The following is a 25,255-nucleotide window of genomic DNA, read 5'->3' as shown; positions in this document are numbered from 1 at the left end:
AATATTAAATTAATGTCACATCCACTTACATATTTACAAAGAAAAAGAGATATGTAGAAAATATATATATATATATATATATTTTTAAAAGGGTTTGAAATAAAATCAAAGTTAAAATTCCTTTTCACAAAATTTCAAATATATATGTTGCAAATTCAAAAGTTTAAAGTAAAAACTCTAAAATAACATAAAAAGAGTTTTTTGTCTTATTTTTAATTATTTTTCCCAAATTTCATTCAAACTTTTTTAGCAACTTATTATAAAGTTGTACTGTTTTAAAATAAAAAGTATGAGTTTTTAGCAAAACATAATTTTCGTGATTTAGAATCTCAAATTTTAAATCAAAATGGACAACAGGGCAAGCTTGACTGCTGACATGGAATTCTAGTCAACGACTTCCGCTATCTTTCGCCGTCCAAATTCCAGAGGCCAAGCAAACCCCGTGGAGTCGTGGGCTGGAGCCACTCTCGAACCATCACGGACGCAGATCCATATGGGTCCTCTCTTCGGCCTTCGCTCCCCTGCTCCGCAAATATTTATGGCAGGATGGCTAGCTTCGGCGACAGACAGCGAAGCAGAGCCAGTTCTTGCAGAGACCCTGCTGGTTGCTGGTGGTAATATTGCCTTCGCCATTAATACCTGCGCCCCAGAGGGTCGTTTACTTTTCTGACAAAATACTCCGCTAAAAGAAAGGACCTTCTCTTGAGGCCCCTGCTCTTCGAGAGAGAGAGAGAGGGGAATTTATTGTGTCTGAGTGTTATTAATATTCATTGGGAGAGTTGGGTCGGCGTAGAACGAGGAACATCATCAAATGCAGAATTAAAGCTCGTGATTGAGGTAAGACTAACACATAAATAAAGAAAAAGAAACCGAGATTTTTTATTTTTGATTCTTTTTGGTTTTTGGGTATTGCTAATTTGCTAAAGAACCTATTCAACACAGTCACGCACTGGTGCATATACATACATGCAGAGAGATGGGGACATTTGCAATGGGTGGTATAATCGGCGCCGCTGCTAATTCAAGATGAAGAAGACGAAGAAGCAGTTGTACAGACGAAGAAGCTGTTGCACAGGCGAAGGAGATGCTAACTCTTGCAGGAATGGTCGCGGAGGCAGTTCTACTCTGGCTGCTACTGCAGTCGGCTTCTGCGCAGCACGTGCGCCTGAGTTCCAAAACGGAATGGTCGGCGTTGTTGGAGCTCCGGTCGTCGTTGGGTCTCCGGGCCAAGTACTGGCCGAGAAAGGTCGACCCGTGCTCCTCCTGGGTCGGCGTCGACTGCCGAAACGGCCGAGTCGTCGGCATCAACGTATCCGGATTGAGGCGGACTCGCGCCGGGAGCGCGAATCCCGGGTTCTCCGTCGACGCTCTTGTCAATTTCAATCTTCTAGCTTCCTTTAATTCCTCTGGCTTTGCACTGTCGGGGTCTATTCCGGACTGGTTCGGCAATCGTCTCAGTGCCCTCGAAGTGCTTGATCTTCGGTCTAGCCGAGTGACCGGTCCAATTCCGCCGTCGCTAGGCAATTTGAGCAGCCTCAATTCTTTGTATCTATCTGGTAATTCTCTTACTGGGTCGATTCCTCCTTCATTGGGACAATTATCTGCGCTCTCGTTTCTTGATCTCGCGGGGAATTTACTTACTGGGTCGATTCCTGCTGCATTATCATCTCTTCGCAACCTTACTCATCTCAACCTTTCTTCCAATTACCTTTCTGGGTCGATTCCTCCAGGTTTGGGCACTCTTTCTATGCTTAAGTTCTTGTACCTTTCCAACAACAGCCTCGGTGCTTCTATTCCTGAGGAGCTGGGTAAACTTTCTCGATTGATTGAGCTTGAAATCGGCGAAAATTTTTTGTCCGGTTCGTTGCCGGCGGAGTTGAGAGGATTGAGGAGGTTGGAGAAAATGGAAATTGGGAATAATTTTTTGGAGGGTCCTTTTCCGGATGATTTATTTCCAAGTCTTACCCAGCTGCAGTTTGTGGCTCTGCGTGAGAATAAGTTTGATGGTGCTCTTCCTGATGCATTGTGGATGAAGCCCGATTTACGGTTCCTTGATGTATCCGGCAATAATTTCACGGGCATTTTGCCAAATCTCAATTCAAGTGTTAAAACCATTGATGCAGTGATTAACCTCTCAGACAATATGTTTTATGGAGGTCTGGTCTCTTCACTGGGGAATTTCAGTACAATTTATTTGTCTGGCAACTATTTCCAAGGTGAAGTTCCGAGTGCTTGGGAAAACAACGCTACTGTTATAAAAAATTGCCTTAGGAGTGTCCCGGAACAGAGGAGTTTGGAGGAGTGTAGGCTGTTCTATGCTGAGAGAAACTTAACTTTTGACAATTTTGGAGAGCCAGATAGGCCTCCACCAGAATCTCCCCAAAAGAGCAGTAAAAGATGGGTGTTCATATTGGTAGGAGTATTTGGTGGGCTTGGGTTTCTTATGCTTCTGGTATTGGTGCTAATTCTGCTATTAAGAATACACAACGGAGACAATGCAACTCAAAGAGGGACTGCGAACGTGAGGCCTGATCCAGAAGAAGATGCCATGCCACCTGCTAAAGCTTCTATTGATTTATTGGGTGTGGGAGAACGATTTACGTATGAACAGATGCTCCACTCAACGGGCAATTTTAGCGATGCAAACCTTATCAAACATGGCCACTCTGGGGACCTCTTCAGGGGGAATTTGGAAGATGGGATTCCTGTAGTAATCAAGCGGGTTGATTTGCATTTCTTTAAGAAAGACTCTTGCATGTTGGAATTGGATTTGTTTAGCAAGGTTTCACATACAAGATTGGTTCCACTCTTAGGACACTGCTTGGAACATGAGACACAGAAGTTCTTAGTTTACAAATATATGCCAAATAGAGATCTGTCCAATTCTTTACACAGGCCTACCAGTTTGGAAGATGATGGTTTGCAGTCTCTGGATTGGATTACAAGATTAAAAATTGCAATAGGAGCTGCAGAAAGCTTATCTTACCTACACCATGAGTGCACACCTCCCCTTGTTCACAGGTATTACTGCAGTGGCTATTTCTATTTTTCTTTTGCTTTTCCATCTGATGGGTAACATTTTGCCAATTCTGTGATGCATTTATTTAATACTCAGTTTGCATCATGATAATAACGGTCTTGTGCATTGGAGAATGCAAACAAGAAGTTATTAGCTTATTAAGGAATGTGTGACGATCCCACATTGGGTCTGTGCAGAGAAAATCTTGGTCATATAACTTAAGTCTCAACCTTGGAAGGCGCCTTTTATGACAAAACCGTGAGGTCTAATGGGAAAAATTGAATAATACCTTGCCAGAGTTGGGCTGAGAGTGTGATGTTTGGCATCAAACCACCCTGGGGTAACATTATGTAGGTGGGTCCTCTACATAAGTGTTTACCCATTTGTTGAGTGTTAGAAATCAAATGGGGAAGCTTGTCATAACAATACATTAGGTGTGTACTATGGAGATCTTAGGTATATAATGACGATTTATGTCTTAACCTTGTGGGGCACCTCTTGTTGGACAGAACTGTGAGGTCGAATGTACCAAAACAAATAATACCTAATCAGAGATGGGTCAAGGTCATAGAACAATGCACACCCCTCTTCTCCTTGTTAGCTATCTTTGTTTGCCAATGGTGTCTGAGCTACCAAACCAAAGTTGGGTCAAGATTGTAGAACAATGCATTGTCTATCTCTGTATGCGAGCTTCTTCTTGTTTTAAATTTCATGTGCACATGTTTAACCCTTTGAATGCTTATACTAAAGTCAGCTATGATATCCCCTGGTGCTGAAATTGAAGGATAAAGGATGGGTTGGTCATGATGCGGCACTTGATGTCACTTGATTCTTTTATATCTTTCAATTTTTTTAAATTTTAAGCCTCGGCCTCCCGATACTGTTTCCATTCAACTTGACTTTAAAACTTGCTACTTATATCTATTACATGCCATGCAACCATATTCACGTAGCTTCAAATTTTGAACTGAATTCAAAATTTCGGTCCTTAACCATTTGATTGGTTTAAAATAAGCTCTTACTTTAAGGCCTGCTGGTGTGGGCTGGTGTTAAGGGGATTCGGTCATCACCTAGTGTTCTCTATGCACATCTCATCAATAGGGTCCATAATTTTCTGATAGATTGCCTCATACATAATGTTGCAAACATTAATCGCATTAACACTTCTTATGGTTTGAAGAGATGTTCAAGCAAGCAGTATCCTTCTCGACGATAAATTTGAAGTACGGCTTGGAAGCTTGAGTGAAGTTTGCATTCAAGAAGGAGAATCTTTTCCAAGTATGATCACCAAGATGTTGCGGATGCCACCGTGAGTACTCTATGACTTTTTGAGTGGTCAAGTTTGTATTAGGGTTTATAGTATTGTACTACTACATCTTCAACTGTTATGTGTACTTTTGTGTTGGTATTGGGAGTAGATATTACTATGTTTCAAAGTGTTCTAAAAGATTGAAGGTCTTTTTTTATAATGCAACTTAAATTCTGAAGTGTTGTTCATGGTGTCTATCTGGTGGTATGTTTCAGTATTGGTGAATGCTTTAAACGATAGTTGGATATACATTATGTTGCCTAATGATCACCTTAGTAAAAGTTTTGTTGGTTATGAGATGTGATTGTAGAGACTATAATGAATTATCTGAAAGCTAACTGTTGTTCTCTACTTGACATGGGAAAGTGGTACTAAACATGAGGGTTTTTGTTAAAACCTCATGGTGGAAACGTGCTAGAGAGGGGTGTGAGCAATATGGTAAATCTTCAATGGATCCAGTGCTGTCAAGGGTGCAACAGGTCTCAGATGTAATTGCCGATCTGGGGACAAGTTTTGGAAGGCCTATCTAAGACTGAGACACCTGTCTATCAATTTTAGTAGATAGTCATTTATTAGCTGGCAACATGAAGGACTATTTAAGACTGATGATGATCCTTCTTTATCAAATTTAGTAGAGTTGTGTGATAGCTGGACACTACGTCTAATTATTGTTACTATGTCATTATTTTAAGATAAAAAGAAACTTGCGAGCAAGCCTATTAAGTTCTAGGGATCATACAACTAAAAAGTACCTCAAATGACAAAATCCTTGAAGGCATATACAATGGCAATGATGTGATATTAACTTGGAATTAATCTTGTTTGGAACAAGAGGAAGCAAGGCTGTTAGTATGTTTGTTCAACCTTTCCACGTTGCAGTTGATGTTATTGGAATAATCCCTGTACATATAAATGGTCTCTAATATTTTCCATGAAATTGCTATCAAATATATGTTTGCTCTGGTATTGCTTTAAAAAATAATCAGCTGATCACCAAAATTTAGCTGTTTTTGCTTTGAAGTTTTATGACATTATTTTTCTGTTTTTGACATGCAGGACTTCTGAACAAGGCCCCTCTGGTATGTACAGTTGTCTCATTTCACATGTAATCTTATTTCCAGGATATTTATTATTTTTCAAGCAACTAGGATCAACTTGCTAGGTTAAGTTATATTTGCATATGCTTGCTCCAAAGTCGATCATTCTAGATAAACCAATGCCCTTATTTGTGCATTTTCTTTGTTCATTCAGCGGATGAGAATTCTACTCCCACCTCAATAAGCAGTCTTACCCTGGTTTCTGGGTTGGGGTGATAGCAATCTGGTCCTTTGAGCGAATGAGGGTTCATGCATCAATAAATATGATGGGATCTGGGCAAATAATAAACATATTGTCCCACGCTAGTAATTTACATTTCTGTCACAGATTTCATATCCTGTTAAACTAGCAATCTCACTTGCTGGAAAAGCTTAGGGGAGAGGAATTTTTAAATATTTCAAATTCCTAATATTTGGCATTTCACATAATATTTCATTTTTAAGACTGTAATACACACATGCACATTCATGCGAGTGCACACGCACACGCACACATGCAGCACTTCAATAGAAGTCAGATATTTATTTAATTTTCTTGACAGACCCGTCATCAGGTTCTTGTGCGTATGATGTGTACTGTTTTGGGAAGGTCTTACTCGAGCTTATTACGGGTAATCTTGGAATCAGCAGTTCAGATGATATGACAATGAAAGAGTGGTTAGAACATACGCTGCCTTACATCAGTATATATGAAAAGGAACTAGTGGTTAAGATTGTTGATCCATCTCTAATTGTGGATGATGATCTATTGGAAGAGGTATGGGCCATGGCAATCGTCGCCCGGTCCTGCCTTAATCCCAAGCCCTCTAAACGGCCTTTAATGAGATATATTCTCAGAGCATTGGAAAATCCTTTGAAAGTGGTGAGAGAAGAGAATTCAAACTCTGCAAGACTTAGAACAGCTTCATCTAGGAAGTCATGGAGCACTGCATTCTTCGGCAGTTGGCGACAGAATTCATTAGAAAGTTCCACCGTTCCATTTCAAACAAACAGAGAGGCTGCTGGTGGCTTAAAACAGTTGGCAAGAGGAGGCTCCCAGAGCGCTGGTGCAAATGAAGTCTCCTCTTCTAATAAAAGGTTATCTAATGAGATTTTCCCTGAGCCAACTGAAATGACAGACGCCGGCGGGAGACAAGATGCACAACAACACACAGGTCATTTGTGATAATTTGATTTCTTTGTTCTTAATAGTGTTTCAGCCTTCTGCTTGGAGTGCTTGCTTGATGATGCCCCAACTTACTTTGCCAGCCCCTTAATGGGATTTCCAGCACACGCTAAATATTGAGGGTTTATTCAAGTATTTATAAAGAACAGTGAATCATGAATCATCCTCCAGAGGATTTACCAAGGCAAACCTAGCGCTAAAGGCATTATTTGAGGATCTTATTCTTTCAGCTGAGAGAAAATTACTCAAGTTGCTCTTTTGTGATTATGTGCACGTTCGCGTGCATGGGTGAGAGAGAGAGAGAGTCCTTTAGGATTGATTTTTATTTTTTGAGAGTTTGTTGATTGTCAAGGGCAAGCTGCAGTGTTTACCTGCAGTTGTTTCTTACAGATCCCATTCTTGGAATGTAAATTGTACATTAAAAGAAGGGCTTTGTGCCACAATTCTTCAGTTTGTTCATGGATACAGCTGAATGTTAGATGCCCCTGACTTCCCTATCTTGATTTGATTATTATGTCTGAAGTTCTAGTTCTAACCAGCTTCATGAACTTCTCTTTGGATATGGATTGCAATGTCTCTCCAATATTACTTTTATTTTTTATTATTTACATTTTTTACTAAAACACCATGTTGGAAGATTTTTGGTTTGCAAAATGGAATACAGTAAGAAACAGAATGAAAATTTAAATAGTGAGTGATCAAATCAAGTAAATTTGATTCTATCCCTTTCTACCGATATGTAATAAAAGGTGGGGAAAAGAACACTGACTTCCATTCAGGTTTGGTAAAGAAGGCGAGAATTCCCTTGAAGTTTCAAAAAATTTGATAGATCATCCTATGTTTTGACAAGTCCAAAATTTACGTTTGAAAGGTTTTTTTTTTTTTTTTCTCTCTCTTTTGGTTTCCCTACAAAAAGGATAAGATGATGGGGACACTTAGGATGCGTCCATGAGGAAGGAGCTAGGAATGCCAATGCCAACCACCTATGAAGGGGACAGGAGTCGTCCTATTGCCCATTGGCCTTCATGGAATCCAAAACCTCCCAAAAACCCTTTTTATTAGGCTTTTTTGAAATGATCATTGTGCAAAGTTGACATTGGCACATCATACCCAACATGCACACCACATCCTCAAATCATTTGGTTCCACTTTGGATGAGTTCATCTTTTATATTTTTGTAATATATTTATATCCTAGTAGACTTATATCCCTGATGTGCGTTGAAAAAATTTTAAATTTAATGAAGATGAGTGTAGGGTGAAACAATTTCATTTCATTTCAACTTTGAATTTTTTTTAAGGTATTTTTTAGTTTTGATTTATAAAACTTTATAATTTTATTTCAGAAAAGATATCCATACAATAAAAACCTACTCTGTTTTTATATACATTTGATGCGAAATTATGTATTATGGGAGGCTTAATTAAAAATTAAAGAACAATTACACATCAAGTAATCACTAACATTTTTTTTTAATTATTGAGTCTAAAATCATAGTTTTAAAGGCTACCTTTTCAAACATAACTGTGAAAAAGAATAAAATATAACTTGCTGCGAAAGGCGTCAATAGAGAGGAGGAAATAGTCTTAGATTCTTGGTAGGAAGCTAAAAGCTTTACATCCATATGCCTAAAATCAACATTCGACATATCCGTCAACAATTAAAATATCAATAAAATAATTAAATAGGTTTCTAAGGGTCGTTCCGTTGTAGTCTAGTTGGTCAGGATACTCGGCTCTCAACCCAGAGACCCGGGTTCAAGTTCCGGCAACGAAACTATTTTTTGGGGTTTGTTTGACCTTTTGCTCTTTACAAAAATCAATTTTTTTAAATGTGAACCTGGGTATGGTAATTTTCTTTTTCCCAGAGAAATCTCTTTTTACCATGTAACTTTTCCACCTAAAATTAATACTTAATATTTCTGAATTTTCAAATATGAACTGTTGAATAAGAGTAAATTATAAATTAATATTACAATATTTTCACTTTATTAAAATGTTTATAAGTCATCCTCTTTAATATAATCTTAGAATTCAAATATGTATTCAAAAGTATTAAAAATTGATTATTTTATCAGATAATATCATTTTTATGACCCATATATTTTTTATATTTGATAAGTTTTGTATATAAAGAAAAATATATTATTTTTTTAATGTAAAAATCTCAGAAACAACCTTTCAGCATACTTTTTTATTCAATTTCACTTTTTTCAAAAAAAAAAAAAATAATGCAAGTAAGTTACCAAAGAAAAATTGCATGTATTTCTAAATTTTTTTTTTGGAAAAGAGCTACACTTAATTTTACATATCTTTAGGAAGAAAATTTATGATGAGGGGAAAAAGTTTAAGGGGCATTTGGTTTGACAATAAAAAATATTCCCACACATTGATATTTTGAAAAATATCATTCCTAAGAATAGAATATTTGCCTCCATAATATTTTGCTAAGTTTGCTTTGTAAAATTCTCAATAATGTATATAAGATTCTTATATCAATGTTTGATTTAACATGGAATCTTAGTTGGAATTTTAAAAGAATAATCGTTATACCTTTGACATGTGTATACCCAATAAATATTAATAATTAAATTACAATAATATTTTTATTTTATTAATAATATTATTTTTAATATAATAATAGAGTGTAGCAATACTAGCTTATAGGGGCATTGTTGTCACAATTTGGTATTAAAAAAAAAAGAAAGATTTTTTCATGTAACTTATGTGCGAGAGAAAGGAATTGAGATGCTCATATTTTGTAGAAACTTTTTATTCTAAATAAGTAAAGATATCTATCAAGTAAGACTCTCATAGTCAAATAAATATAGGAATAATATGTCAATACCATGAGTATCACATTCTGAAAAATGTTGAAAGATGCACAAGCCAAACAAGTCGAGCACTTATACTTTAGGTTAAATCAACAATTGAACATTAAAGATAGTTTTTAAGTGTTCAGGTTATAATAATGTATTAGTATATCACAGCCAAAAATAATCAACAACTCAAAATATTTTATACCACTTTTTCATTATTTCTTTAGTAATAACTAATCATCATTATTAGGCCAGTTAACTAAACATGAATATACAGCTGAAACGCGAATGTATACCTCCGTTGTAGTCTAGGTGGTTAGGATACTCGGCTCTCACCCGAGAGACCCGGGTTCAAGTCCCGGCAACGGAATATAATTTTTTTTTTTTTTTCCAGATTCCAACACAATCAACTTCTGCCTTGTTTCTACTCCAGCCTTTCAACAACTAAAGAACAAATCATTTTTTTTAATATTTTTTCCAGATTACACGCCTTGCTTTTACCCCCGGCTTTCGACAACTAAAGAACAAATCATAAACTCCACTGCATTGCAGTAGGAAAGATACAGAGATGTCAAACATGCGAGGGTATTATCTTATTGTCTTCCACCAAGGAACCATCCATTCCTACCACACTTCCTACTCTACAAACTATTATCAACCCCCCCGCCGCACCCCCACCCCCACCCCCACCCTGTATTATTCAGTTAGGATACAGTACTAATTTGGTACAGAATGCAGTATAGCCTAAAAACAACAAACACGACATAAACTCCGGCAGAGATCTGCATTCCACACGCCCAAATTGACAAAACATTGAATGCTCTCTCCTGATATGTTGTCCAACTCGAACCGAACCCAGGGCAGATAACCCAATGAATGCTTCTCCAATATAACGAGGCTTCTGCAGGATATGTCACCTATTTTCCCCGGTGACATGGTGCGAGAAGGATTCCATCACAAGGCAAGGATATCAAATTCATGAGGCATGAAGTCTTCACTGGGTCTGTAGTATTTTTCCGGGGAATACAGGCTTAAATTGGTAACTTGGCTGGTATACAGGCACGCAAATCTCTCCACCTGCATAATGTGAAACACCTCTATCCATGAGATTACCTTTATTGCCCAACTTGGGAACAACGTAACTAAGATTGACACGTAACAACAAATAACAATAAATGATGACCTTCAAACTAATTATTTAATGAACCAAAGTTTACCCTAGTCATCTGGCAACCAAAAGATCGTCAGTTCCACAGAACTGCGGGTTGTCAAAAGTAATGTGATTCTTCACAGTATGTCGTAAAGCTTGACATAGGTGAAAAAATGCAGTCATCTCACAAAGAAACAGCCAACACAATGGCCCCAATCACCCATTAAAATTCATGGGACATGAAATCAAATATTATTAACTATACTGCATATTCCAGTAGAACAGAATGGACCACGTGCTCAAGATCATCTATCAAGACTTATTTTAATGGGATGTTTTCATACATGTATTTTTGTTGTAAGAAAAAAAATTACGATGACATTTCTTGTCCTGATGCACACTGATCCAGAAGACACTGTCGCAAATGACAGTTCCTGTTGAAGCAAAAAGTGAAGTTGTAAGATAATTTAATCCCACCTGATGAGCAAAGCGCGAATTTTGATAGCCCGTTTTCATGAGTTGTCCCCAAACCTTGTGGAACTGAAATGATTAACAAGAAAGATCATTATGCTCTGAGACAAATATACACTCTTAAGACAGATATAAAGCCACTAGGAGAAAAATTCTTATTTTTCTTTTGAAGGGTTTGGCGAGGCTATGGAGGGGAACATCTAGGTTAGCATTAGTTTCAAGTGCTAAAGTCCCTCGAACCATAAATTTAAAGGCCAGATTTTTACCTTTTCGTGACATTTCCGTTGAGCCTGTTGATGACTTAGGCGAACTCCCTCCCTTTCAGCCTATCAAATGGAACCATTGAGAAAACAATACAAACAAACTGCAGATCAGGCAATGTAACAGAATCCATTTACAAGAATTGCATGATAATGTTTAAAATCACAGATATGCAGTATCCATAATGAATAGAAATCAGTGAACATAGAACCTAAGGCATTACATGATAAAAAATACTTGCACCTAATGAAGAAACTAAATCAAAGACAACAACCTGGCACATCCATACTCAAGCAAGAAAATCGTCACTATATTGGTAGAATGCAAAAGAGGAGGCCTACTTTCTCAGGTTCGTTTTTTGATAATAAGACTTTTTTTTTGTTTGTTTCTACTTTTGTAGTTGTGGGGATTGTTGCATTACACACATTGAAACGGATTAAACAACACCCATTCAACAAGGGTGTCTCATTTAAATTTTTACTTGAGAAATTTAGACCAATGGCCTAACCTCCAATCCATCAAGTTCAGAAGATAACTTTTGCTGCTCATCATCATCAATGTTCTCAAACCTGAGAAAAACGATAATAGATGAAAATAATATTAGAAAATGAAAAACGAAAGTCACCAAAATTGTCTTGAGAACAAGGCAACAAGAAGTGACTTAATATTAAGCAGAAAAGTAAATTTTCAAAGTTCATTCTTGAAAATTCTAATTTTTACAAAAACATATATAAAGGTAGAAGAGGGAAAAATATGTTGGGGGAATAGATTGCCAAAACATAGGATAGATGGTCCTTGCAAAACTGATGAGAAATCCATGACACAAATAGTAGCATGCTTAATAACTACTTACTTGAGGTACCACTTCAAATGATGTATTTTGTCTTCAATAATGTCACGCTCATTTCTCAACAATTGAAGTCGCTGTGGAAAACTATTTATGTTACTCTTTAAGATAACAGATCACAAACTATCAGTAGAATGAGATACCGAACAAATTTCTAAAACAAGAAAATTTATTTTTCAAAAGAATGTGAAGCACTCAATAATACTTGAATCCTAAATATGAAATGTAAAGTTTCAACAACACCTTGCGACTACCCCTCAATTCCCAAAGAAGTTCAACCTCCCTCTCTAGCTCAGGAACAACAAGCATGGTTCTCCACCCTGCTCAGAATAATAATAAAATTAAAAGTAAAAAAAAAAAATGTGCATGCACACAACATTTATACAACAGAAAAGAAATGGAAGCATAGGATGATTTTCATGTGATGAATAAAAATAAAGGCTGCTTAATGCGACAGCAATGTTTTAAAAAGTTCATTGTCCCCTTCTTATCTAGCAATCACTCACCCAAAACATTGTGAACCACCAACTGACCAACCTACCAAAGCATAATAATCTTATTCCAAGTAATTAACAGATCCCTGCTCAAAAAGTGAACTAAGAAAATGGGGGCAAGACTATAAAAATGATGGCCCTTTAGAGAATGAGTAAGGAATGGACAAACATATGTTTTAAAACAGCCAGGATTTTAATTTTTGAATTGTCTCAAAAATAAAAAACTTAAATTTGGATTAAGCCTTTGGATACTGAATACATTAATAAATTTTTAACTTTCCTTCAAAAACAGTATGATCTCAAGTCACACAAGGGCCATGAAGTATGAAGTACATATAGTTCTTCCTGGATGCACAAAAATCAGCTCTCCATAAAGCAAACAAATTCACTCACATATTTAGACCCACTTAGTTACTAGCACCAAACCTATCAACTGCAGATTGTATTTCTTAATAGTTCTGCTTTCCTAGCTTTCATGCATTTCACTATGTGAAACCTTCAATATCCTGGTATGAGCAATTATAATTTATGTCTAGGACAAGAAAGAATGAAAATAAGGTGAAAAAGAGACAAATAGAGGGTGAAGAAGAACTATTAGTACTAATATGGCTATGCAAAATTCGGTCCAAACCCGAATGACAGACCAACCAGTCCAGTCAGTGTGGTTTGGTTCAAAATCTGGCCACTGAAAATAATTCAATTCAGTTTTTGGTTATGAGAAGCAAGTCTCAGTACCAATCAAAAACAGAAATAATTGATTACCACTTATTTCTATATTATTCATAGTTAATTTTTAAGATCTATTTATATTTCATAGTTAATACCCTTTTTTTGAGTGATCAGGAACTTGACAAATATTTCAAATTTCGGAGAAATTTTCAGGAGGTTAGGTTGATTTGGTGATCAGTGGCTTGCTTGCAGAGCTGGAGCATATCAGGGACCAGTTCTCAGGATTGCTGAACCAAACCGAACCAGTAGGTTCATCGGTTTGGTTTGGTTCTTCCTCCCACAAAACTGATTTTGAGTTCTTATTCTTTGCCCCTGAACCAATCAGACTGATTCCACAGCCCTAAATGGGAGGACAAATAATTCCCTCCAAGACAAACAAACTAAACAAAGTTCAATAACAAAAAGAACTACCCTAATTATTTACATAAGACCCTATAACTCAATATGCTTGCAGAACAAGGAAGAATAAAAAAGGTAGCTTACTAATACATGGGCATGTCCATGATCGCATAAATTGGCGGAAAAAGATTCATATAACCGACCCCACTTAGTGGGACTAAGGCTTGGTTTTGTTGTTGTTGTTGTACTAATACATGGGCATCACTCTGCTAATAAATAGAAACCTAGAATCTACTAATTCATGACAATTTAAAACACTAGTGAAAAATAACGCTCTTAAAATAATAGAGTAGAATATGAAAATGTAAACCCAGTCCACAAGGCTCCCACTGCATCGAGGGTTTGAAGGCAGTATGTACAGAACAGTGTTTTGAAAACCTGACCGATTAGTGAACCAACCACCCAACTGGTTACTAGGTAAACCTGTCCAACTAGTCCGGACCAAATGAGTGAAATCCTCAAGACAGCATAACTATCATTTGAAAAAATCCAAACAGAAAAAGTAATGCTATGCTTGAGTCAAGGCTTTAGGTTTGGATTATAACACCCTCACCGCTGAGTCAAAACTCACCCTCAAAATCACAACACTCAATGCACAAAGCTCATGTCATACCAGGGGTCTGAGAAGGCCAAAATGTATGTAGCCTTACCTCCACAGTTGGAGACAGTTTCCATGAATTGAACCGATGACCTTGTGGTTTGAGCGTAACCTCATGCCATTGGATCAATAATAAGGAATAACTCCAACAACTTAATCAATAAAAAATGTGCCCTTCAGGGGCAATAAGAAGATCAATAAAAATTCATGTTTGCCGTAAAATTGCCGATTCAGGAATGACAGACAAACTGAACCAACAATGCCAAGGCCAGAGCAGTCATCTATGGCTACAGCCTGAGTTGAGCAAAATTAACTGCTTTATGAATAAAGAAGGTTGACCTAGGTTTAGTATGCGAGGATTGAGCTTGGGGTTGTATTGCACTGGGTCGAGAAAATTTGGGTGTATTGGGTTTATGATCTGGACTGATGGTTGTCTGATGGCTAGGACCAATTGGCAGCAGAGAGTCAGCCAGAAAAAATTAAGAGAAAACTAAAAGAAGGTATCAGAAAATAAATAGGATATAAAGAGAGAGGGAAAATCAAGGCAAGACCCAATTTAGGGTTTAATTCTCAATATTCAAATCTGCCTCCTACATCAACCCTTACATAGGCTCTCTCCTAATACTAAATGACAAAACAACCCCTAGGAAATAATATCAAATCTTATAAGGAAACAATCTACAGGAAGTAATGTCAAATCCCTAAAAATTAAAACATCACATATTTGTAAAATCTTTAAATCATAGATTCATAAAGACCCTAGATTATCTACTATGTTATTAGTACCTAATAGAATCTACTATAAAAATGCTGCAAAAATAGGAAAGACCCTGAAAGATAGTAACACTATAAGATTGCCCAAAAATCCTAAACATGCAATCACAACGAGTTTGGGTCACAGGTTTTGAAGCTCATATTGCATCGCCAGGAGGTGGCGTCAAGGAATTAAGCAAACCAACAGGTACGATTTTCATAGGTGGGTAGGGTGTTACAACATATATATTGTTGGAAATATAATAGAAGAAAAAATATTTAATAATAAAATTAATATTAAATAAAAATACAAATACTTATCAGAAGGTGAGGCATGTAAGGACCACTATCCTTAAAGCCAATTTCAATTTCACGCCTATAGAGAACATTTCATATAGTCACTGCACACACGACCTTTAGGATTACTCAACGAGCTCAGTTTTGAATGCACTCACAAACACCAGAGCAATAGGAGATGAAAGTGTCATTTAGTTACCCAACAACAAAATATAAATCTCAAGAAAGAGTAGAAGATAAAGTTATTTCAAAGAAGAAAAATCGTGTCTATGAAGCTGGATCACAGTTTATACAAGTAAAATTAAGTATACCTTTAAGCATCATAAATATGAAACGTTTAAAGTAGTAGTTAATATTTTAAAAACATTAAAACTAATAAATTAAATTAAATGTACATTAGTTAAAATAAAACCAACGACTATTAAACATATATTTTTTAATTTGATACATTTAACATTAATACGATAATACCAACATATATAACCCCAATAACTGTTCAAATTAGTAGGGGCCAAACTTCTTTGTTTGATTGTTGGAATAATGTTGTTCACCAAACAAAAACTAAAGGAAGAGGGATGAGGCTCACATTGAATTTTTTTTAATTTAGGAACAATATAAAGAAACCAAATTCATGGAACACCAGTGGTCAATGGCAGTCCTGCGAACTCAACCTGCACATTTACTTTATTTGCTTCAAAGAACCAAACTTCAAACTTTGTAGGAGTAGAATAAACGCTAAACATTTTTTAAGGACAGGAATAGATGCAACATGATGAACAGTAATGATAAACAGTGATAAACAGTTAACACAAACAGTGCCAACAATCAGTACTATGGACAACCAATGAACAATACTTTGAACACAAATAACACAATGAGGGAAAAAGGGTTATTTTAATGTTTTTCAGTTGTGTTTAAAGAAGGAAAAAAAGAGCATGCAGAGAATGATTCGCGCACTGTTACCAGTTTGATGCAGAGGGTGGATCAAAGAGCAAAGAAAGAGAGGAAAAAGAAGTAATAAACTAAGAGAATTAGAGTGCAGTTCATTTAATAATTATCGAAAGCTGTCTAATAAATTACTGAAAGGCCTAATAGAGAAAGTTATGAATAACCATAATTTCAACAGGAAAAGTCCCAAATAACCTTATTCTTCTACTAGGACACAAAATCCTAAACATTAATAATTCAGCATTAATATTAGATACCCAAGATAAGGAAATTCCTTTAAATTATCTAACCTTAGTAATATGGTCCACAAGGGTTCCCCACAATCAGAATTTTAATTCTATAAAATTAGAATTAGATAGAATATTCCAGTACCATATCTGTATAATTATGGCAGTTTGGTTTTTCTAATTACTTTTCCAATATTTCTAATGCATCTCCCATTCTTCCAGTTATAAATTGCAGAAGAAGATAATGCACTTGGTAGAATGTAGTACAAGGATTATAAAAGCCAGCTCTCTCTCTCTCTCTCTCTCTCTCTCTCTCTCACACACACACACACACATGCCCACACACACAAACTTAACAAATAGTAAAAAGTAAACTACAGGATAAATTGTACAATACCCAGAACTTTCTTGCTGCGTAAGATATCCCCGTAGATATGATCCCCAACATAAAGAACCTACAGAAAATTTCAAACATTAATTAAACACATAACTAATAACTAGTAAACAAAGAATTAATAAAGTGAGAAAAATTCACCTGTGAACTGGACTCTATTGAGAGCAGTTTGTGCAAATGACCTACACTGCCTCCCTGAAATGAGAGTGCAAAACATCAACTGTTGTCATGTAATACCAATTTGAGTTTCCAGCATTATCTTAAGAATTGCATGACATACTGATTTGAGTTTGTAAGATTATTTTAAGAATCATAGAAGATGAATTGAAGACTAAGAACCTGCAATTTATGATACACATGTACAACAAGGAGAATCCCAGAATGCTCAGAATTTAGCTTGTACATACCTGGAAAACCCGGCAAGTGTTTTGCTGCCCCTTTAATTGTAATCTTGGTGAAGTGTTGCCCACCTTTTTCAAAAGATTGATAAGAAGATGAAATGAAATTTATGAAATAAAAGAAGACAAGGGTATGAACTATTGGACAAGAACAATGGGCATTCTCATACTAACCGGAGGCATAGGAGTGCCGTTATCGGTATTAAGAAGCATCCCAGACTCAGGTTCAACCTCAAAAATATTGGCACGATTTTCTTCATGGAAAAAGCTAGGTTTTGCACTGCGTTTGAACTTTAGCATCAGAAAACTAAGAGTTGTGCACAAACATGACATAAAAGAGGTCCAAAAATGCTTAGCAATGAAGTTGATGCGTCTAACACAACTATGTTACCATTTTAGAATTATTTTGAATCAAAATACTTATAGGATGCAAGTGCAATGCATCAACAACAGCACTAAAGAATAAGAAACAACCTCAGAGGGCAGGCTAACAGTTAAGGTGAGCTTTGGTTGCTCCCCTAAGTGGTGTCCAGAAGGTGGCCAAATCCAGTCAAATTACGACCAAGCAGCCGTTACCAGATAAATAAATAATAATGTAAACACCAATCGCGCTCAATACCTACAAGTTATGATGTTAAAGGAAAGAGAAAGACCTGCCAGTGATGACAACATCAAAGTACCGAAGCCAATCAAAATTGCACAAGGGACTACCATCTGAGCTACAATACCCGCATAGGAAATTCATCACAATATTTGTATAATCCCATAAACTGCAACAGATGAAAATAGTTTTTAGCATTGTGTCAAGTCTTAGCAAAGGCATACCAGCATAAAGGAATATGAATTCTGCATCACATGTCCCATTTGTATACGTATGCATGCTTGTGTGTGACTGAGTTAAGAAAAATGCCAACACCTGTTTGTAACCAAAAAAATTGACCGTCCAGAATCTCTCAGCATTTTGAGCATGGGTACTATGGCTGTATCCTCATTAACATACCTAATAAATGAACAAGATAAATGAAGTAAACACAATTACAGCATATTGACAATTTCTTTCCCCAAGTAAAACCCCAAAAAAACAAAAAAAAACAGCAACAACAACAATAAGAAGCAACAAAAACAAATATCAAAAACTAATATAATTTCCAATACCGCATGAAAACAAATACAAGAATTTCCAACAGTTTTTAAAAGGAATCCATGAAGCACCACCTCCCAGCCAATGAATACAAATTTTAATTCACAAAGGCAAAGCATGGGACAGGACATCGTTTTTTGTTTTTTTTTTTTTTTCTTCCAGTAAAATACACCAACTTCCAAAGAGGTTTGTCAAAAAGAGATAGGCCACCATTCAAAGAATGACAGCAACCTCACCTCACATTTATATATAATGACACTTGTACTCCCCCTGTTAGTTAATGATATCCGCTAAAAACAGAAGTCAGTCAATGTGTTACCTTATTCTTCATAATTAGCATATATATTGTGAAAGGATTTGTAGAAATAAACATACTAGCAAACACTTCATACATCCTTCCATAGTTATGCATCATCTTCTCCACACATGCATTTTCCAATGTAACAGCTTTGAATTGGCCAGAGACAGCGTATGAGCTTCAGCATCAACTCCATTTACCATGGAAATCAACTGATGGAGGGGTTATGAGTGTCATTATATTAACTGTTATGGGAGAGATACATTGTTTTTCAATGTCAAGGGAGGGATGTCTTGGAAAACCTTAAGGAAAGTGTAATTTTCCCTTTATTTTGTATCTCCTGGATTGTCCTAAAGTGAAAAAAAAATTAATTTAAGCTTATACGTCATTAACAAGCTAATTCAAAAACTAGTTTTCCAGCCAAGCAGAGGTTAAGCTTGCATCATGTCAAATTTGGACAACCTGTATAGCAGAACAAAACAACTTATATACACCTTAAAACCTAACTTCCTTTGCCAAGTAATGTTCTAATAAGGTGAAATTGCAGTGGGACAATGTCACATTAAATAGCATGATGGACCATTGAACTGTGCCAGAGCTAAGCATCATGCTTTAAAAAAACTGAGGAAGTAGAACTTGAAAAGGGGAAAAAAGTGAATACTGAATAGTAAATTTCAACAGAACATCGAAACTAACAACAAATTATTCATATCAGCAAGCACAGATACAAATGTGGGATGGAGGTACAATATGATACAACCACAACCAATGTTTTAAAAGGCATAGGTGTAAGGCGAGACGTTTTGACCCTCAAAAGGCAAGGCGTAAGGGTTAAGGCATTGGAGCTTAAGCCTTTTGAGAATTTGTTTTTAAAAATAAAAATTTGTTAAATAAATTATATATATTTAAAATAAAGTGAAAATTAAGAAAATCACAAATATAATGTAAAAAATAAAACTATATGTACTTTGCAAAATTCTTGTTAGCCGTTCAAAAATTGCTAACTTGAATACATGACATAAATCATGACAAGAGATAGCTATACCATTACAAAGTTCAAACTATTTTCATGACTTAAGAGTCCAGTTATTTTGGAAAGGTTGAGGTTCAAGAGTTTTAGAAATAAACTCATATTATGACATTCTTTTTGTACAAACATGTATTTAAAATTTTCTAACCAATTCTAACTTGAGAATCACACACCCAAAATGCATAAGCTTCGACTAAAAAGGCACAAAAAGCGTGCTTTTTGCAAAAATGCGTAAGCCTCAGCATGTAATGTGTTAGCCTTGTTGGAATTTGGCATTTTAGATTGAGCCTCAAGGCATTTTAAGCATGCCTTGCCTTGAGGCGAGCCTTGATTGAGCCTTTTAAAACACTGGTTACAACAAAATGGAAATCCTGAAAACGTAATAAAATTAGGAAAGAATAACTTAATAAATAAATTTATTTTTTTTTATTAATTAATAACGAAGGATCCGTACCTGTAAGTGCAAATTCAAATATGCGATACAAGTACAATACGATATGGTGTGGACAATATAGACAATCTTGAGGTAGTAGAATAAAATAGGAAATGCTAAGTTAATAAATAAATATATTATCTTCATGCGCTTTTATTTGTAAAAGTAAGGGTATTCTTGATTTACACTTAAATGGAGAGTTTTACCTTCCAAAAGTTATAATAAGTACGGGATGCACCTTGAAAGAAGAAGATTTTATTTTTAATTTGCGATACATACCAAGAAATATCATAAAATATCATATAAATGTATACAGCACTTGTTAAAATTATACCAGAAGGTAGCACAGGAACTTCAAATAAATTCAAACGTGTCCATAAATGATCCCTGCACCGCTGTTTGTTTTGTTTTAATTTTTTAATCAACCAAAAACACCACTCAGTGCCATCGTAAAAGGATAAAGAACAAGGATTTAAGCTGCAAACAACAGATTTCCAACCAGCATAGAGAAAATATTCTGATTCAAATGTCACTTTCTGGATTGTCTGTACTTTAATCAGCCCTTAATTATTGGAATCAGGTTCCCATTTGGCAGAAAATGTTCTTACTTTTTAGGATCTTTTGCAACCATTTGCTTCAAAGTACCATCACGATGGCACAAGTCAACTGCAGCGCGTACATCTTTATACATGCGAGAGTAGCTGCATGCATTTTGCATAACATCGATAAGTACATAAACAAAAAACATATACAATTCGATAAAACATTGTAGATTTCATACTCAACACCCTCTGGAATTTTTCCAGGATTGTTGTCCTTGAAGTCAACAAGTTGGGCAAATAAGTAGGCTTCAGCCAGTGAGAATAAAGTATCAATGAGAGCATAATCTGGTTCATCAAAAGAATCCCGTATCAGAGTACTTCCATAAGTCCCAACTTTATCTTCTTTGGACATCACTCTGAATCCATGGTATGCTACTTTCACATATTTGTGTCGATCCATCTATAAAATGCCAATCGTTAGTTCTAACTTAGGCAAACAAATAGCAGAAAAAAACATTTAAGACTTGAACCATTAACTTGGTTCAAGTATTCATTATTGTATAATACAATTAAGTAAAATAGTAAAGGAAAATTAATAAGGAAATTTACCTTCAGAATATTTCCTCTCTTTTTATCAAGCACCAAGCCCCTGACCATGTACTTCCAATCAAATGACCAATCTAGCAACTACATGAAACCATTTATGTTAAACAACTTTATGATTGTTGCTCAAAATTCTGAAGAACAGATAAAAGAAGTCAAGTAACTCCATTAGGACATTACAAACCTCTTGAGGGTATCCCAAATCATACACCAGCTTTCTAATAGTGCCACCGTACGCCAGAGATTCAAATGTTTCAGGCTTGTACTGTGCTAAAGTGTAATCCATGTCAAAGCCCACAGCGACAATATTCTTCATATTTAAGGATCGGTTGCAGAAGATCTGTTTCCCAATATCAATTTTACAGCCCTCTTTGCAAGATGACCAAATACATGGATCTTGACAATCACCACTCTCTGCTAACCGGTCATCCACACCGCTTGCATCCATTGTATAACTAGCATGCAACAGATTAACTCCTGCTAGTGTTACCAAAGGAACAAAGATGAGCCAAAAAGAGCGATAGCCAAAGGCATCAGAACTTCACATAGTACTAATTGAATGTGATTTTGAACACACACACACACACGCGTGCGCACGCATATACTAATGTTGCCTTGTAGGAACCAGTAACAGCAATCTTTGAAAATTTAGAAAAACAGTCCTGGACAAAAGCACATCCACAAACAAGCTTGCTTTACTGAAAAGAAGAAAAGCAATAGCTCGTGGAGGATATATTAGAAGCACGACTAAGCCATGAAGAATGAATTATCTTTTTGACAACCACAAAGAAGCTTGCTTATGTTCAATGAACAGCATGCAAAGCCATGTTAAAAAGTAACATATACTGCTTTATCATTTGGCATCCAAGACAAAAGCAAGTTTCAAGAAAAAGAAACATCCGTCACTCCTACAAAGTGCACATAAACCGATGCTCATTTCCTATAAACCAAACCATGACAACTTACCTTTGTGTCAATCAAAAGAATGCACAGCTCAACGAGTTACTTCCAACTCCAAGAATCACCCAACACTTCCTTCAATGAACACCTACAATCCAAACTCCGCATAAACAACAGTATCTCGCTCCCAAAACAACCAAAAATTCAAAAGCCATCTCATGTCAAGAACCATGAACTTCACTCCTAGATGCAAAAACCCGTACAGAAATCCTAAACTGCACACACGAACCTACTCAACATCCACTCTCCACCTCAAAACCACAAACCTAATCATCAAATTCGCCTAAGCTCCTATTAGCCTACATCAATTGAGAATCCGAAACAAACACCATAGCAACAACAGATTCCATACCGTCGGCGTGAATTCTCCTCCGCTGATGAACAGATTGACTGAGCGCTCTAGAGCACAACGAAGCCCCGGAGGTAGGCTTGATTCTGGAGAGGAACGGAGAAGCGAGGGAAAAATAGAAGAAAGAAATGGATTTCTTAGGAATGCGCATCCTGGATTTAAATAGCCATCTCGGGAATAGCAGAAAGCGCCAATTGGATGCTGGGAGAGGGGCGGTCGTCGCTGTTAGTGTGCTGTTACAAGTTGGCAAATTACCCGTTGCCGGGAACATATGTCTAAACCTCTAATTCCGATTTGGGTAGAAGAACGGGAATCAGATTATTCGCGGTCGGGATAAGATTATCCATTTGGGGAAGAGACATATTCCCAATTTGATTCGTTTTCGGGGGGAAATATTGGCGGTGGGAGTGAAGCGGCGGAAGAGGGAAGGGGTGTTGAGGTTAAGAGCGTGCGCCACGTGGGGGTTAGCGAGAGAGGGGTCAGATGGGCTGTGCGATAACTTGCGCCGGGGACGGCGCTGCTCCGTCCCGCCGCGGCGGTTCGGCGACGGGGAGGGAATGCTGTTTTTCAATTTTTATTTATTTATTTATTTATAATCCATGGAGGCTGTGTTACTTTTGCCTGCCGCTGTTACAACGGAAAACTACCTGGGTGAGCTGCGCGGAGCAGTGGGTGAGTTGCGCACCAGCCTACCACAAACATTATCCCCTTCCAAAAGTTTGGAAGAGATTAAAAGTGATCTGTAGACTCTTTATTTTTTTTAATCACTCATGAGATCCACGCCGTCAATGTTTAGAATGTTTTTATTCGTTTATTATAAAGTTAATTATAATTTATAATTTATTTTGATTTATTCATAATTAATTTAGTATTTTTATATTTATAAGTAGTCATACATTTTGGTGACTTAATTATCTTGTCTATTTTGATTAGAGCTGTAAAAAACTTTCTCATTTTAAAGCTTACTCGTTAAATGTTTTATCGTTGAATTCGAGTAAAACTCAGATCGAGTTTAAATATTTTTGCTCAAACTTGTATATTATACAAATGAATGAATTCATGAGTTATTATCGAATTGAACTATACGAGCGGTTTAAATTTTTTCGAACCTCTCATTTTTAGAAATGAAAATAACTCTCAAGAATTTATTAAGCAAAAAAGTAAATATAAGTGTTTACAAATATGTTCCCACCAAGCTAGTCCGTTGGTTTCATTACTAAGTTTAAGCTCATGCCTAGATAATTTTTAAACTAAATAATTTTTTGTTAAATGAGCTCATATCGAGTTCATAGCTGAATCTAATACAGATCTATTATATGAGTTCAAATTGAGTCTATAATAGAGTTATGCTCGATTTCAATTCATTTATCAAACGAACTATAAAATTAGACAAGTAAATTGTTTATTCATACAATGAACTAGTTTAAACGAGCAATCACATAGCGAGCAAGTCATCGGTGACTTGATTTGCTCATAACTCTAATTTTGACCGATTAAATATTAATGCTTCTAATGTGATATTTCTATATATTATGTTTGCAATAATAAATTACTATAGTGTGTTATTACGTTCTAATCATCCAAAATCACGTGCATATTATTTATTAGGTTTCCTAATCCACCCACATGCATCACGTTAGATGAAATTCAGCATTAACAATTGTGTGCCTTGATTTTTTAAATTGATGATCAAACTCTAAGTAATCTATTCTAATGAACCCAGAGCATCAAGCTTACAATTAATATTTTATAAGTATGTTTTTCAACAGCGTGACTTGTTTAAATTTTAACTTGCTTTGACTTTTTAACATCCTTTATTTTATGCATTCTACTTTAAAAAAATTCAGGGCACTTGAGGCCATATTCTTTTAGAACAATTTTAAAATGATGAATTATATCAATGGTGAAAATTAATCATTTTGTATGGTAAAGTGTTAGGCAAGGACAAAATCTTTAGTGGGTGACAACTGAAAAAATATTTTTTTATATATTTTCTAATAAAATTTAATTGAACAAGACAATGACATTTTTTGCCTTCACCTTATTTGAAAAGATGCATTTTAGAAAAAGCTATTCAAATAAATATTATACCTCGAATTTTGATAAGATATAATATAAAATTATATTAAAATTTATCAAAATATATTCAAATTCAACTCTAAAATTTGAAATTCATGCTCCCAAATACTACGTTAATGTATATAATGATTGATTTAGGATTTTATTATGATTGTTAAATTTGTTGCTACCAAAAATCGAGCGGCTTTCGTAAATCGTTCTTAGACCGCAACCACCTAAAAATAATCAAACAATGATGACTTGGAGTGCCGAGGGTGTACTATGGGAAATCACTCTGATTGCTAAGTTAGGTAATGAGAGGTCCAAATTGTAACAGTAAATGAAGAGTGAGTGAAAATGAGATGTTTACCTCCTCCTAAAATCCACTTCTTATAGTGGTAGAGGCAGACCCTGATCATTTAGCTTGACATTTATGAGTATGTCATTATACCTAAAAGGGGTTATGG

General features: G+C 35.9%; 2 protein-coding genes and 2 non-coding genes across 10 annotated transcripts; 3 read left to right on the top strand and 1 right to left on the bottom strand.

The window, feature by feature from the left end:
• Nucleotides 1-422: 422 nt before the first annotated feature.
• LOC131163023 (probable LRR receptor-like serine/threonine-protein kinase At2g16250) lies at nucleotides 423-7,040 on the top strand. 5 transcript variants are annotated; one of them, XM_058119718.1, is made up of 6 exons: nucleotides 454-837; nucleotides 973-3,021; nucleotides 4,200-4,328; nucleotides 5,385-5,407; nucleotides 5,968-6,579; nucleotides 6,674-7,040. In XM_058119718.1, exons 2-6 carry the CDS (start codon nucleotides 1,085-1,087, stop codon nucleotides 6,679-6,681), a joined length of 2,709 nt encoding a protein of 902 aa, XP_057975701.1. In that variant the 5' UTR covers nucleotides 454-837; nucleotides 973-1,084; the 3' UTR covers nucleotides 6,682-7,040. The 5 variants fall into 5 exon arrangements, with proteins under 5 accessions (XP_057975699.1, XP_057975700.1, XP_057975701.1 ...); XM_058119714.1 differs by having other exon boundaries at nucleotides 943-3,021; XM_058119716.1 differs by having other exon boundaries at nucleotides 423-837; nucleotides 943-3,021; nucleotides 5,968-7,040.
• A 1,253-nt stretch (nucleotides 7,041-8,293) lies between these two features.
• Nucleotides 8,294-8,366, top strand: TRNAE-CUC (transfer RNA glutamic acid (anticodon CUC)). Its single transcript has one exon. It is a non-coding gene; the product is annotated as a tRNA-Glu (tRNA).
• A 1,339-nt stretch (nucleotides 8,367-9,705) lies between these two features.
• Nucleotides 9,706-9,778, top strand: TRNAE-CUC (transfer RNA glutamic acid (anticodon CUC)). The gene has a single exon. It is a non-coding gene; the product is annotated as a tRNA-Glu (tRNA).
• Nucleotides 9,779-9,843: 65 nt separating this feature from the next.
• LOC131163022 (uncharacterized) lies at nucleotides 9,844-23,561 on the bottom strand. Of its 3 annotated transcripts, XM_058119713.1 has the most exons (18): nucleotides 22,734-22,757; nucleotides 22,388-22,469; nucleotides 21,606-21,898; nucleotides 21,428-21,505; nucleotides 21,058-21,278; nucleotides 20,885-20,977; nucleotides 18,291-18,374; nucleotides 18,028-18,144; nucleotides 17,549-17,654; nucleotides 17,384-17,446; nucleotides 17,118-17,171; nucleotides 16,980-17,037; nucleotides 12,381-12,457; nucleotides 12,144-12,214; nucleotides 11,799-11,859; nucleotides 11,296-11,355; nucleotides 11,036-11,098; nucleotides 9,844-10,485 (listed from the first exon to the last, which is right to left on the bottom strand). In XM_058119713.1, the coding sequence occupies exons 3-18, from the start codon at nucleotides 21,867-21,869 to the stop codon at nucleotides 10,363-10,365; spliced, it is 1,593 nt and encodes a 530-aa protein (XP_057975696.1). In that variant the 5' UTR covers nucleotides 21,870-21,898; nucleotides 22,388-22,469; nucleotides 22,734-22,757; the 3' UTR covers nucleotides 9,844-10,362. The 3 variants fall into 3 exon arrangements, with proteins under 3 accessions (XP_057975696.1, XP_057975693.1, XP_057975695.1); XM_058119710.1 differs by lacking the exon at nucleotides 22,388-22,469 and having other exon boundaries at nucleotides 21,606-21,901; nucleotides 22,734-23,561; XM_058119712.1 differs by lacking the exon at nucleotides 22,388-22,469 and having other exon boundaries at nucleotides 22,734-23,561.
• Between the last annotated feature and the right edge of the window lie 1,694 nt (nucleotides 23,562-25,255).

This window comes from Malania oleifera, chromosome 8, assembly GCF_029873635.1.
Source record: "Malania oleifera isolate guangnan ecotype guangnan chromosome 8, ASM2987363v1, whole genome shotgun sequence".
NCBI lineage: Eukaryota > Viridiplantae > Streptophyta > Magnoliopsida > Santalales > Ximeniaceae > Malania > Malania oleifera.
Note: the sequence above shows the minus strand (reverse complement) of the source record. Positions and strands in the feature narration are given on the sequence as shown.

Bases quoted from the DNA above. Each gene is read 5' to 3' on its own strand.
- LOC131163023 (XM_058119716.1), top strand. From the start codon at position 1,085: ATGCTAACTCTTGCAGGAATGGTCGCGGAGGCAGTTCTACTCTGGCTG. The intron at 3,022-4,199 runs GTATTACTGCAG...TATGGTTTGAAG, and splicing joins ACACCTCCCCTTGTTCACAG to AGATGTTCAAGCAAGCAGTA. The intron at 5,408-5,967 runs GTATGTACAGTT...TTTTCTTGACAG, and splicing joins TTCTGAACAAGGCCCCTCTG to ACCCGTCATCAGGTTCTTGT.
- LOC131163022 (XM_058119710.1), bottom strand. From the start codon at position 23,001: ATGTTCCCGGCAACGGGTAATTTGCCAACTTGTAACAGCACACTAACA. The intron at 17,172-17,383 runs GTATGTACAAGC...CTCTCATTTCAG, and splicing joins ACACTTGCCGGGTTTTCCAG to GGAGGCAGTGTAGGTCATTT. The intron at 11,860-12,143 runs GTAAGTAGTTAT...CGTTTTTCTCAG, and splicing joins CATTTGAAGTGGTACCTCAA to GTTTGAGAACATTGATGATG.